Genomic DNA, 15,810 nt, shown 5'->3' on the forward strand with positions numbered 1-15,810 from the left:
TTTTTTTTACACTTTTTTCTCCCTCTTTATGGGATATTCGATTTATAAGTTTGTTTCCGTTACCTTTGTTGATTCGGGTAACCTTATGGAAACTTGGAGGTTTATATTATTTTTTGTTTATGGACCTACACTTCTACATGGACATCCGCGTCCTTTTAGTGGAGTCGAACCACACTTGATGAAGGATATTTTTGTGCGGGTCCCTGCTCGGGCGCCAATTAATTTTTTATTATCATTAATTGTTTTTTTTTTTTTTWAAATACCGTACTCTAAATGCTAGCTTAACATTGGCTCACTTATAACTGACAATGCTCCCTTATAACTTATAACTTATTTATTTATCTCTTAATTGTAGTTCTTATAGTATTATAATGCTGATYATGCAAAAAGGATGGCTGTGGCATTTCTTGTTGCGTGATCAAGTTCTTCTTGTAATTGTATTCCAATAGATTTTATGATGACTTTGCAAATTGGCTATTGTTGATTTTAATATTCTTTGTTTATGTTAATTCTATTTGTTATGATAGGCGGTTGGCTTGATCCTATGGATGAATGTGGTGTCGACTTACATCATATATGTGTCTACTAGAGATGAATGGGATAGGGGTTTATTTTAGTGGGTTTGGGTTGCATTAACTTGCACATCGAAACGCACGGGATGTGTTGTGCTAATGGCAAATTGAAATTGCCAGTATTAAAAACTCCACCTGCACCATTGTATTTGTCGGGGTTCTCGACGTTGTGTTTGCCGGGCTGCCAAATAAAATAAAAAATTAGATTTCGTTGACAATTTAAATTTGTGTATTTGAGTAAATATAATTATTATATATGTATGTGTATGGGTTAATAGATACAATTGGGTGATTATGTATGGGTGTGTATAACTACATTTATAATAAATTTAAATGTAACCTGATATGGTTAATTTTTGCGCGTTGATATGCTGGTGGTGCCACTGATGTTGTTGTTGTAACTGTTGATTCTGTTGCTGCTGAGTGTTCTGGCGCCTGTATGTCCGTCCGCTCTAATATTTCGTTTTATTTCGTATTTGGTTCTCCGTCGTAATGTTTGGCGCTGTTTAATGCTTTTTTGCATTGTCCTCTGATTCGTATTTAGACAAGTTAGGAGGACAATGCAGAGACGTGTTCATTTGGTATGAGCAGTATTCATTAATTTTTGGGACATCTCAGACGTCGAAGATTTTTTTGAGTCATGTTCAACAATACAATTCGACATTTCAAATTACTTCTTTTGGTGCTCTAAAAATTATTATACTATTGCAACGTGTTGCTGCTGTTAGTGAAAAAGGTGTTGCCAAATTTGATTTAAGCTACGATCTTAACTTTAGGGGAAAGTTTTTAATACCGCCTAGCCCTATGATTCCAACTGATATGCCATTTCAATTCACACGATTACAAGTAAGTTTTAAATTAGCTAGCTATTAATAAAATATCTGTTGGTTTGAATACATGAATTTGGTGTTAAAGTCATGAAATATGTACAATATTTTACACAAGCTCTCAAACGAATCACTCATACGAAACCCGAAATTTTTTTTTTTATGCTGGATAGTTTTTGCCTTGACGTTCTTCACCGAAGGGAGCATTGCTTAACTGATTTAACACGCTTTCTGAAACATCCTGCTGTTACTCAACCCTTTTTAACCTATCCTTGCAAGTGAGGCTGTGTGTTGGCATTAATGGGGTTCCCCCATTACAACAATAACTTTTTATTGTATATTTTTAWGTTTCTGGGTAAATTTCTTTGGTTTGCTTATAAAAACTTCTTCAATAGAAACATTGAAAATTTTTTAAAAAGGATAATTTCATGGCTATCGACCGCGTGTCTCTAAGGAAGCCGCTTTCATCTGTTCAGACCAAGAAAATAACCAATTGACCGACGGTAGAAATAATTTGCTGTTTTCTATGGAGATTTCTGCGCATGCGCTCCAGGAACAGTTTTAGTTGATTCCAAACACGTAAGGACACTTCTCTTAATGTAATGAACTGTAGAAGTTTTGGTAAACGATAAATATTGTGGTTAATCAAAATATAATTTACCACAAATTTTTAAAACAATACAGCCATGCGATATTCCTTAGCTCGCCACTCCACTGTTAGTAAATGAAAGCAAATCAGTTCAGTAGTTTATTATATATTATATGAGTAGACACTATGGCAAGACTAGAGTAGTCATTTCCGTTTCTCTGATTGACATTTTTCTGGCATGCCCACATACCGATAAATTAAGTAGATTTTAATATAAATAAATATTTCGGACGTGAAGAAAAATATTGAAACGAAGTGTTTCTAAGACCTATGAATGGATATTTGTTACCCAACATTTATGAGAGTTTCCCATGGAATAATGTATGACAAATGGTTTCCAAACAAGTGAAGTGTTTTTGAGGTGTTTTAATTAACAATTCAATGTCAAGAATGTAATTCTGGATATAGTCTGCGTATTGAACACATAATCCATAGGCTATTTGAATATTAATAAAAATAAAATTACTCATTATTCTTCCCGGCTTTAAGTAATTGCCTGTATTACTTATCGAAATCAAATTTAACAGCTCTGGTTTAATGTGACAATCTACTCTACAATGATGTAATAACTAATATTTTCCCTGTTTTATAATTTTGTTGTGATTATATCAGTATGAAATTTCGTTTAGAAACCTCATTTGCTGTCAACACAATTGGAAATGTACAAAGAGAGACTTCTCCTACTAGTCATATAAAATGTGCGACATCTTCGTTATCGATTGGATCAGTAAAAAATAGCAATGGTAAATATGGTTGAAATTATAATAATATCATAGTAACGATAATCATTTGTTATTTGGTTATAGGTACGACTAATACCGCAGCTTCAGGAGATTCAAATACGAATGACCACAATGTTTCCGTGGGAATTTCGGCCACGACTAATTTGCATTTTACACGTGGTAATACAAATTCCAATCCTTCATTTGCTGGTGTGGGTGGAATAAATAACAATAACAACATTAGTGAAGAGAAAATTGGAACACGACGTAGTGTTCGCACAAACGCAGGTATACATAAAAATGTTTATGGGCGCTCAAATACTTCCGTTGTGACATCAACGACGATGTCTGTTCAAAACACAGATCAAGCAAAAGCTATATTGTCGAAAACAGTCGGTATGCATGGAGGTGAAAATATGGGTTTCGTTGAAGCTCGGAGGAAAACGAGAAGTGCAGGTATAGTTTCACATTTTTTATTAAGAAGTTTTAGATTGCAAGAAAAGTAACTCACAATGTTTATAAAACTAATTTTAAGCTATTTTAGATCCGAATGTTCACAACTGTGAACTAATAATGAAAACATAAATTCCTATTAGTATTTGAACACACATATTCGACATATTTACCTTTCCTTCAAAACTACCGTAATCGCCAAAAATCTAATTAGGAATGGTTGTTTTTTATAGTTTTGTTATATAGTATAGTGAATATTGATTGTCGGATTTCATTTAAATTCGAAATAAAGTATATTTAAGATGTTATATACACCTAATTCTAATCCTAGTTCCAAAAAAGGTGTAAAAAAGATATTGATCGTTCCCCTAAACGGGAATTTGTGATATGAAAATATTTCGCAAAATTTAAATCTGACAAAATGTAATTCCAAAAATTTTTTAATTGTGCTAAATGGTATAAAATCATGTAAAAAACTAAAAAAAAGAAGCAAGGAAGGGCTAATTTTGGGTGTAAACGAAAATTTTATACTCTTGCAACTCGCAAGAGTCAAAGTTCAAGCGCTAGTAAACCTTTATATTAATAAATTTTGCGAAAAAAATCATAATTCATTATTCGAAGAAATTGTGAGTACATTATAACCAAATTTGGAATATTCGTGACTTATTTAAAGCCATTAGACTTAGTTTTATTGCTATATTTTAGTTCGTGTTGGCGCTGAGAGCGCGTAATTCTAGTTTTATTCGTCGTATCGGGTCATGCTATACCTTTTTGGAAAGCTCATTTCACGCATATTTTACAGTACTACTACGGTAAAGGCAAAAATGCATCTCAAGCCGCCAATAAAATTTCTGCAGTTTATGGACCCAATACAGTTTCCCTTTTCACCGCACAACGTTGGTTTCAAAGATTTCGTTCTGGTGTAGAGGTGGTCGAAGATGCGCCACGCTCCGGAAGGCTTGTCGTCGAAAATTGCGATAAAATCGCCGAATTGGTCGGAAGAGACCGGTATAGTAGCAGCCATAGCATCGGTTAAGAGTTGGGCATGAGTCATCAAAAAAAAWTTATGAACAATTGAAAATTCAGTAAAAATACCGCAAGACTTTTTTGACAATATAATATTAAAAATATCTTCAAATGAGATATTTGTGATATTAATTCGGCCTACGAGGTTAAATTTAGTACACATAAATCACATTATTTCAAAAAAAAAAAAAAAATCATTCTGTTTCAATAAAATTTCGACAAATTGAACTTAAACCGTTATATTAGGGGGAGGGACTTGGACAAATTTTGGTCATAAGGTGGCATACTCTAAAGGAAGTTTTATTCCGTTATTTGGCTATTGTAGCTTTAGTAGTCTAGGAGATATGCACATTAAATCTATAGGTAGAGGCCCGTCTACTTTTTCAAGATTTTCAGCCCACATGTGCTTTTTGCTACTGTAATCCTTTGTACCAAATTACAGTTCTATATCGTATTTTAGTGCTTATTTATGACACTTTATAATTTTCCTCTAATTGCGTTTCGTGGGCATGTGAACCAAGATTCATCAAGTTATCCTATTTTTTCTCAAGTTATAACTTGCTCGCACGGACGGACATCAGACAGTCACCCGAATTTAAACTCGTCTCGTCGTCCTGATCATTTATACGTACATAACCCTGTTTCTATCTCGCTAGTTAGGTAAACAAAACTGTTGTACTCTAGCAGCATGTTGCAAAAACATAAAAAATATTTTTCAAACGGTATAAAAACCGAATTAGGATTACATAATATTATATCCGTTTTATAGTGTATTTTGAGAAAAGCTGCTATTTGTAGCTATCGCTATTTGTGCGGGTTGTCGCAATATGATCGTTAAGGCTATGTTATTCACAATGGCATTTTTTGGAATCTTTTTTGGTCACACTTTAAATCATTGTATTTTTTGTTTGATATTTTGATTCTGACAAATATAATTGTCAGAAAATTTTTGAAATCAAATGCGTAATCCTCTTAAATACCCACACAAACCTTTTAGCAAATTTTGCCTTCAGATTTGTTGATTAGTGTTATTAGGTTGATATTTCAGCATTATATTAACTTTTCTTTGAATTTGTGGTTGGTAATTATCAACTAAAAATCAAAGTGTATAAAAACACAAAACCCTCAAGACATTTAAAAAAAATAAATTATTTTTTTTTTACTAATAGCTGACAATTTGCACTGACGTTCTGTAAAGACTGTCACCCTGCCCTTGACGAAGCACTGAAATCAGCTATAATTATTTACACACCTCATTACTTATAATTCATATGTACTCACTTAGTAAAGGTGAATCATCATCGACTTCATCGAGTTGATAATTTTTTAATATGTTATAATCTAATTTGCTAGAAATTGCAGTTGCCCCCACCTTTTTTGAGCTCAAATTAAATATGTATACATAAATTAAAGAAGAAAACTTATCCACATAAACATAACCTTACTTTCCTATGAACAGTGTACAGTACTTACTAACTGTACTAACGTTATCTTTTAATAAAATTAAATGAAGAATAACATTAAAAAATATTATATTTAAAAAAGATGTCAGATTCGTGCATGTTGTTTTGACAACCATGTTGTCAACAACAAAAAATCATTGTGTCATCGCATTGCCGAACAAAATATAATTATAAATATTTCCTCACGGTTTTTTGGACTATAAACTCTGGTAGGTAAAAAGTAAGGAAACCTAAGGAAATTTGAGAATAAAGTTAATATAAATTTCAAATTTTGTAGTTTTGACACAGTTAAGTCTTTTGTTTAAGATATGGAAAATTAATTTACTTCAAAAATTTGTACATCTTGCACAGTTGTTGTGTTAATAAAAAAAGGATTTGAGAAAGTAATAATTACAGGGTCGTACAACATAATTATATAAGAATTTTGAATAATTAATATTATTATTAATTATACATAAAAATTGTTTGTTTTAACCATAAAATGTATATTATATAATATCTAGAAAATCTTTACATTTTTGTAGTTTTAATAAATGTAGAATATTAATACTTAGCATTGCAACTTTGGATAAAATTGTTCATCACTATTAGTGTTCAAGACAATCATTCTTTCTGTCGGTACTGTAGGAAGTTTTATACTAAAAATGAAGCTGCCAATAGATTAGAAAGCTAAGATTTTAGCTAAATTGGTGAAATGTACACGTGTAACATATCATTCACAAGCAGCATAAAAAAGATTTCTCTAACGAGTTGGTATCGTATTGTATTCGACAAAGTATGTAACTCAGAGAACTAGTGAGTATCAAGAGTTGAAAAAATTAAAAACATGTGTATTGCACCGAAAACTAAAAGAAATTTCAGGAAATTACGATGGCAGAAATGTAAATAAACACATTGACATTCGAATTTTTATAATTCACCAAGGAAAATATCATATAACATCATCTTTTAGAATAAATTTTTTTTTTAAGTGATTTTATGATGTACCATTTTTGTTTGCATAACTTTTTGATACAACTTAAATTATAAAAATTTTACTCATGTCCTCGAATATTTTTTATATACAGTCATGGACAGAGAAATAGCACACTTGCAAAATAAGGTATTCAAATCAAGTAAGTGAATCTTAACAATTTTCCACGTTTATGTATGGCATGACTTCCACAACTTATAACGGTAAGCGTRTKCCGTTATCATGCTTACTTTTTTGTTGTTACTCGTTTTACTCGGAGAGCAACAAAGTTTGGTTGGACAATGAAATAGCACACTTTCGCTTGCAGCTGTACGTAAGGAGTTCGAAATGCCGGCCTACAGTTGCCTTATAAAGAGTTGTTGACGAGTGCGCTCAGAGAGCAGGAGTGCAAGCCGAGCAGAAAATCGTTCGGCTGTCTGTTGTGATTGCAGCTTCTCGACGTCGAACCTTCCTTGTGTTTGATGGCGTACACTTTTTGCTGCACAGAGGCGGGTGCGAATCTTGGCTGCAACAAGATAGTGGTTCGAGTCGGTGTTAGGATCTCGGAGCGCACGCACATCTAAAACACTGGAGACGTGTCTTCCGTCTATCACAACATGATCGATCTGGTTGGTGGTTTTTCGATCCGGAGACAGCCAGGTAGCTTGATGTATCTTCTTATGCTGGAATCTAGTACTACAGATAACCATATTTCGGGCCCYAGCGAAGTCGATCAGCCTCAACCCATTTGGGGATGTTTCCTCGTGGAAGCTGAATTTACCGATACCTTCTTTGCCCACCCTAGCGTTAAAGTCACCAAGCACGATTTTGACATCGTTGCCTGGGCAGCTCTCATAACTGCGCTCCAAGCGCTCATAGAAGACATCTTTGGTCACATCGTCCTTCTCTTTCGTCGGGGCGTGGGCGCAAATCAGCGATATGTTGAAGAACTTCGCTTTGGTGCGGAGTGTGGCTAGACATTCATTCACCGGAGTGAATGATAGTGCTCGGCCACGGAGTCTTTCTTCCACCACGAATCCCGCACCAAACTTTCGCTCCTTTATRTGGCCACTGTAGTAAATGCCACAAGGACCTACTAGTGCATTTCTTGGACGGCGGTGATGTCAGCCTTTATATTCACGAAGACATCAATCAGCTGGGCAGTGGTACCTTCCCAATTAAGGGAACGGACATTCCAGATACATGCCCTCAATTCGTAGTCCTTATTTCGTTTGCCAAGGTCGTCATCAAAAGGGGGGTCACTCATCCGGGGCTGGTTTGTCCCTTTTCATTGGTATGATTTTTACGTGGCGGGTCCCAAACCCAGCGCACAACCCTGCGGAGGGGATGTTTCGCTTTTCTCACGTTAGCTCGCCTTCAAACGGATGTCCTTAGGCTACCCTGAGGATACTTGGTCAAAGGCCGGAAGTCGTGAGGTACTGGAGTCATATGTAAAAGTTTCTATTCACTCCCAAGTGAATGGCGATTAGAGAACTTTCCTCACTGGCGTGAACTTCTACTACTTTTAACTCGAACTATAACAAAAATTAATATATCTTCAAAATGGACCGAAATATGCATTTTACTCTGGAAAAAAGGATAATAATAGCTGGTCTTTACAAAAAGCCAAAAGTCCAACTCCGATTGCCGAAATTATGAGTTGTTCGAGGAAAATGGTATACAACGCCATCAACTTTGTTAAAAGGGATCCAAATTTGTTCAAAAATAAAAAAATCCACAAAACTCCTGGGCGTAAAACAACGGAATTTGTCGATACAGCCATCATTAGAAAAAGCAAGGGTGATCCTTTTGAATCATCCCAAAGGATTATGGCGGAAATAAACAAGGAATTTGGGCTTAACGCATCCAGTAGATTTGTGCGAAGACGTCTATATAATGATCAGTTGTTTGGACGCATGAGTCGAAAAAAACCACACCTGGCAAAAAAAAACATAAGAGCACGGCTGGACTTTGCTGAAGAACATTTAGAAAAGGACGTCAAAGTTTTGAAAAGGGTTCTGTGGAATGATGAAATTAAGGTGAACTGTATCGGATAGGATGGAAAATCATTTCTCCATCGTCCCAGGTGTCAGGCGTATAACTCCAGATACACTACAAAAACTGTTAAGCACGGCGGAGGTAGCGTAATCGTCTGGGGACGGTGTTGGTACGGTGTTGGACCATTAGTAAGGATAGCTGGTAGAATGGTCCATTTTGCATACCATAGCACCATTCGAGTTGAAATCGATGCCAGTGGATTTTTATACATGACAATAATCCAAGGCACGCAGTTTAAAGTATGAACAACTGGCTCACTGAAGAAAGTATTAATGTCCCGAGGTGGCTAGCCTAAAGTTCCGATGCGAACTCGATGGAAAATTTATGGAACGACTTTAAGGTACAGATTGCCAAGAAAAATTTTCAAAAATTCGGAAGAACTTTGTACTGTATGCAAGGAGGCATGGTAKGCAATTCCACAAACAAGGTGTCAGATATTAGTAGAGTGCACGCCCAGACAATGCCAAGCAAATTTAAAAAATTGTGGGCACAAAACAAAATATTAACGTTGTAAGTGCTTAAACGCTATAATACTTATTAGATCTAATAAGTTTATTGATTTTCCACAGAACCGGTCTACTGTGCTATTTCTGTGTACAGACCTAAACACGCAATGGGAAACTTAATCATTTTTTTTAAAGACCTGTTGAATAAAATTGTTTAATTTTTTGTAAATAGCTTACTTATTTCTTACCTTATGTGATGCTAAAGAAAAAGGAAATTTGTTTTCTTTTTATATCGAAAATACACATCTTTTTATTACATTCTCAAAGTGTGCTATTTCTCTGTCCATGACTGTATAATATTACGGAACGATATATTATTACACTCTTGCAGCCTGTTGCTACAGAGGAGTATAGTTTTGTTCACCCAACGGTTGTACTTATTACCTAAAACTAATCAAGATAGATATAGGATTATATATAGTATACAGGGTGGCTGATGAATTTTGCTACATTAAGAAACACAATTTTTTTTTTCAGTGTATGGAATTCATTTTTCTTTTATTCATGTTAAAGCTCATTCAATTTTATTAAATATAGCTTAATTAGTTTTAAAAATAATGGAATTTAATTCCGTCTCATGAAGTATCTGTGGGTTTTAAGCACTCCATATTCGACAATTTTGTTTGTTTATGTTACCGTTTAAATCGAAATGGGCMTCGTCAGACATGAAAAGACAGTTCAATATGTTTCCATCCTCTTCCACCATTTGAAGCATCTTCTGGMRAAATTCCAAGCGAATCGGCAAGTCTGCAGCGTTCAGTTTGTTGGCCATTTGAATTTTATATGGGAATAAGTCCAAATCTTTGTGCATAATTGACTGTAATGACTGTCTGCTTTTGTCGAAACACGTGGATTGTTTTGTATGGCAGCAGCTACAGCAGCGATTGTTTCCTTCGTTCGAACTGAAGGGTTTCGATGGTAAGGTCTTCTGTTGACTCCCCATGCTCGGCAAAATTGTTTACAAGTCTGATTATGGTCCATCTGCTCGGAGGATTGCTGCCAAACGTGCGCCTATACCTCTTTGAAATGAAACTACGGACTCCAGTGCGTGATAGCGGCGGACAATCCAACTTCTTGTTTCAGTGTCCCAGTTATCAATTTTTGTTAAATGTAATAGTAAATCTGCAAAATAAAAAAAAAAAWTTTTACCAGATTCACTAAATAGAAAAAAAGTTATTTAATTTTTTTTTGGTAGCGGCTTTCATCAGCCACCCTGTACGCAATAAATAACCAGTCCGTACGTCCGTGCAAGCTGTAAATTGAGATATTTTGATGAAACTTGGTATGCGGGTTCCTTAGTATAAAAAAATTACGAGTTCGTAGATTGGAGTAATCGGACCACTGTTACGTTCACAAATCGCCAATAACTGAAAACCGATAAAATGCCGTAACTAAGCACTAAATGAAGATATATAACTCTAATTTGGCACGGGAATTGCAATAGCAAGGTGCACTTGTGATCAGAAARTTTTGAAAAAGTGGGCGTGGGCGCTSCTAAATACTAAAGCTACAACCCCTATAACAGTACACTTCAAATCTACTAAAAATACAATAATTAAGCCAGAAACATTAAATTCTACCTTCTAGATGGCTATATGGGAACCGGTGTGAAAATTTTGACCTAATAATTACCTAATATAAAGATTTTCGAACTTCCAGGTGACTTTATGCCGCATATATCGGCCAATATTTAAATCAATAATGAATACTACATAGCAAATTTTACTCATAACAATGTATCTTTGTGTCTAAAATATTGTTGATTCAATTGGGGCCATGACCTAGCCCACATATAACTATTACCAGGATTTCGTACATCCGGCTGATTTTGCTCTACATGATTGATTATTGTATGTGAGGTACATTAATGAAACCCTGGAAATATTTTTTCAGTATGTGGTATGAATAGCTAATAGATAAAATCGGGTCGATACTATCCCAACTCTATAGTGACTGGGTTTTCTAACAAATCTTATGCCGAATTTGGCGATCAGTGTATGAGTTGTTTAGAATATATGTACAAGGTGCATTCCAAAGTAAGCAGGGGTTTTCGACAAAATCAATTTATTTTTTTCAAAATAGTCTCCTTCTGCTTCAATACCGTTTTTTGCATGGTCCAAAAACGTGTCGAACGAGTGTTTTAGCTTGTTGGCCGGTATGGCTGCCAGTTTGCCGGTGCAAGCCTTTTGACTGGCCTCTGCATAATGCTTTTCTTTCATGGGTAAATGCATTTTTCTGAAAAGGAAGAAGTAGCGCGGTGCCATATCAGGTGAATACGGGAAGTGATTAATGGTTAAAATGTGATGTTTGGCCAAATAATCGCTCACAATGATGTCCGTCAATTTGTACGGAACAAACCGTGCACACACCTTTCGCAAGCCAAAATGCGAGAAATGCATGTTTTGGGGATGTTAAATTCCATTTCATGAACTTCAATGATGATTTCGGATAATTTTTGATGAATTCACGCACAGTTTCGATGGAGCTTCCGGTGATCACGGATTTTGATTGGCCCACATGTTCAACTTCATTTATGTCAACACGACCACTTTGAAAACGTTGAAACCACTCACTCTGCTACGGGATAGGCAATCACTTAAAACGCAATAACTTTACTTCCAATCGATGAAATCTCATGAAATTCTTACTGGACAATGGATAAAGATAGCAGATTCTAACGCAYCAATTGATATATAGATGGCACCACCAGGGGGCGGTAGATTCAAAAAGTCCAGTTTACCTTGAAAACCACCTTGTAATATCAGTAGTTGCAATCATCCGGCTAAGTTTACTCTATTAATTTTCGTTCTTCTAACAAACCTTATGTTTCTATCAGTGTATGTGTTATATTTAATATACGGATATATACAATTATTGAATTTCGATCCTCTGGTTGACGTTTTACACCTTAAAGTATTTGGTTGCACCCGAACTTAGCTCTTTTTATGTTTGAATGAACTGAGGAGATATCCGCCTTAGCACGACTTTGTGCYGATGTGTAGAATCAATGGATAGCAGTTTACGTTCTGCCAACGAGTTGACCTCTGATTCATAACATCACAACTAAAATAAAGTTTGGTTTTTAGCAGTTTTTGTGAAAACAATATCGTTTTATAGTTATATATAGTTATGTATGTTTCTCAATAATGTTTCTAATTAATTACAAATGTTAAAAATTAAAAAGTGATTAAAATTCTAAAGTAAAACTTAACTTTTTCAGTTATTGGAGAGGCACAGTTAACTGAAGGACGAAGAAGACGAAACTCTCGCGATTATAAGTGACCATTGTCTTGCGCCTCGGCTACAAATTTAAATGTAGGCGACGATGGCGATATGGAACTAGGTGAATTTGGAGTTGGAGAACTCGAAAGAAAAAATTGCTTTTTATTGGCCGAGACGCAGGATGAATTCTCAATGTATACTTTAGTTGATGACAGTAAGAAAAATGTTGACTTCAAAGATGAAAGTTACCGAAAAAATTCGTTTGTTACTGAAAATGCAGATACAAATCAATATTTAAGCGCTTTAAGTGTTAATAAGGAAATGGACTGTAAAAAATTACCGAAATCAATCTCGAGTACAGAGGTTTTTGAAGAAATAGAAGACTTAGAACGCATGGGACGTGAACATATAATGTTTTATAATAGCAGATTGGATTCAGAAGTTGAAAACGACTTGCTCTCCGAAATTTCCCCTGTGAATCCATTAGATTGCAGTAACTTTTCAGATTACAATGAGTTTAATTTGTGCTTGAACAATATACTAAACTTTGACGGGGATGAAGTTATTCATGAACTGTTATCACCAAGAGCAATAATTTCGGCAGATAATCTAGTCCGCTCAGGCGTAGTAGGTTGTTCATCCAGTACGAAACCTTTAAGAAATATCAAAGATTCCACAGAAGATTGGGGTCAGCGTCTTATTCGAAGAAGTCAGGATCAGCCAAATAATATTTTTGAAATAATTCATTTGAATGAAGACATGGACCTACACTCCTACCAAGCCGACCCTCAACCACATACTATTGGACTTGACAGTAGACTACATAATGTAGCAAAAGGATTGGGAAAAGCTGAAAATGATCAAGAACGACCAATTACATAAAAAGTATTTGATAATCACAAGTGTCTCACTCATTGGCATAAACAAACAACGCTGTGGCAATAAAGTCGTTAAAAGTCTTGTAAATATTTATTATAATTTATAACGATAATGTTTTTGAAGCAAGTAAACTCGACTGTATGTATGTACGGACAATTAGAGTTGTAATTAAATTTTGAATAATGAATTAAAAAAAAAATATTTAATTAAATTGCAGACACACTACTAAAAGAAACAAAAAACAAGTCATCATTAAGATAAATCGCAGTCAGTTTCAAAAATATCAAAACGGAGCCTTTTTATAAAATGATGCATTTGAATTTATCAATAGGAATGACTTTGGTATTATTGGGAGTAGTATATCTAGTCAAGAGATTTAGAGAAAATAAATGCAAATTAAACGTAATTGAACAAAATTTAATTAATTAAAAATAATTTTCTTATTTGTAAATATCTTTCTAGGATTGTACACATTTAACACCTGTCGAATTCGTTGATTATTTATTTTCCCCCCTGTATTTTTTTTAAATTTTTTCCAAGCTTTCCCGGTCAACAATATATAATCAAGTGCAAAGTAAATGACACATTTTACAACAGATTATATATTTTTTTGAAGAATAAAAATTAAGACTCAATATTTCATTTCCAAATATTTCCAAATTCTTCGTTGTCAATTTTGCTAATACCAAAACTACTGTTTAATTTGATTATATTTACTGATATCRAGAATATTATTAAAAAATTGTTGATAGAATTCTGATACTGATATTATGGTCATTGTTAAAAAATGTTAATGGCATTGTTTTAAAGGTATAGCGGGACAATTTACATATCAATGAAATACATGTATTTGAGATGTACTGTATATAATTTTCCAAGTTGAAATACTTGGGCAGTAATATGCAGTATGTGCCCATATTTTTAGAAAGTTGTAAAATGAAATAGATATTTGTTTATTTGAACTTATTGTACACTTAAATTTTTTTTTACTTGTACGAAGTGTTGCCCATTAGGTTGTTTCTTTTTTATGAAGTGAAAGACATTATAAAAACATTACTTCTATCAAATGTGTTTAATAAAATGTTCGCAATATATTGTAAAATTTTGAAAAACTGTAATATTCGCATAATAAACCCGCATGTACATAATTTATTATATATATACTTACAATATTTTTATTATTGAAAGTAAGCCTAAAGTATCTATAAATTATTCATAATTTATTATTATGGCTGCGTTTTAATTTAACAAACCATAGTTTGTAGTAATTAATGAAAGGGTGAATTGTCAAACCAAGCGAAAAAATAATGAAAAAATATATATAAATATAAAGAATTAGTTCAAATGCAATATTATTAAAAGAGAGAATTATTATTTAATAAATAGACCTTTGAAACTGAGACTTAAGTCTAATAAATATGATTATAATAATGCTATTTACATACACATATACCTACTTATGTAAAAATTGTAAATAAACAGAATGATGAAATCAATTAATAGTTTGTATGTATTCTTAAATATGTATGTGTTACTATTTCCTTTGAGGCGGATGAAAACGGTGTAATAGGTTATATTGCAAATATCTGTATCTATATATAGTTATGTTAGGTATAGGTATAAGCTACAACTAAAATGTGCATTAATGATAAGTTTTTTCTTGAAATATTTATTATATTTATATTCGTAATAGTTGCGAAAAGATAACTGAAATGATAATTTAAGCACATTACATTGGATACAGAAACAAATAACTTATATAAAATCAAAGTGTCTTAAAAGAAAATTTAGTATTAAGTCCTATACACCATCTAATGAAATGTAAAAACTTAATATTTTATGGTAATTACGATATCATCTATAATGTTTACAAATTTAAAACAAAGATTAATATAGCTAATATAAAATTTACATTTACTTAAATGTGAAATAGTAAGTATGGAAACAAATTATTTCATTTATAAGTGCGTACGCTACACTTTTTATTAATAACTCAAGAAAAAGTCAAATAAATATATTATTTAAAACTATATTTTCTTTAATAGCATATTTGTGTGCGGTATGGAAATGTCGAATTATTTTTTTTAACTTTCTTTCTAAAAATAAATAAAACATTCCATGTCAATCCAACGTTGCTCATCTATACCCATGTTAGAACTTATTGTTACGGCAAATAGCGCGAGTAAAGTACCGGTAAGGTAACCGTAGACCAAAATTAAGCATGGAAGCCCGGATTCTGGTCGCGTGATCTAGATCATTTGTCTAGCAATTTTCATAGAACTTTGTTTGCCTTTAGTAATTTACAAACGTTTCCACATAAAAAATTTACCAAAATCCTTATAAAAAACAAAATTGCGTGTCTAAAATCTATAAAATAACGAAAAAGTACAAAAACTGTAAAAGTTAGCTAAAAAATATCGAAATGATATTTCAAATAATTACAGTGACGAACTAAAGTATTGGCACAGCAAGATACCTTGA

The 15,810-nt window shown here is 33.5% G+C and overlaps 1 protein-coding gene across 2 annotated transcripts in view; it reads left to right on the forward strand.

Moving 5' to 3' along the window:
* Nucleotides 1–12,828, forward strand: part of LOC108977023 (probable serine/threonine-protein kinase DDB_G0282963) — a 64,602-nt gene extending 51,774 nt beyond the window's left edge. For both annotated transcript variants that reach the window (XM_018946515.1, XM_018946516.1), the window contains exons 4-6: nt 2,678–2,791; nt 2,855–3,226; nt 12,449–12,828. In XM_018946515.1, coding sequence (XP_018802060.1) covers nt 2,678–2,791; nt 2,855–3,226; nt 12,449–12,510 — 548 coding nt within the window. In that variant the 3' untranslated portion in view covers nt 12,511–12,828. The remainder of the gene's footprint in view (nt 1–2,677; nt 2,792–2,854; nt 3,227–12,448) is intronic.
* Nucleotides 12,829–15,810: the final 2,982 nt, after the last annotated feature.

Source organism: Bactrocera latifrons, unplaced genomic scaffold (assembly GCF_001853355.1).
Source record: "Bactrocera latifrons isolate USDA-ARS-PBARC rearing strain unplaced genomic scaffold, ASM185335v1 scaffold_824, whole genome shotgun sequence".
Taxonomy (NCBI): domain Eukaryota; kingdom Metazoa; phylum Arthropoda; class Insecta; order Diptera; family Tephritidae; genus Bactrocera; species Bactrocera latifrons.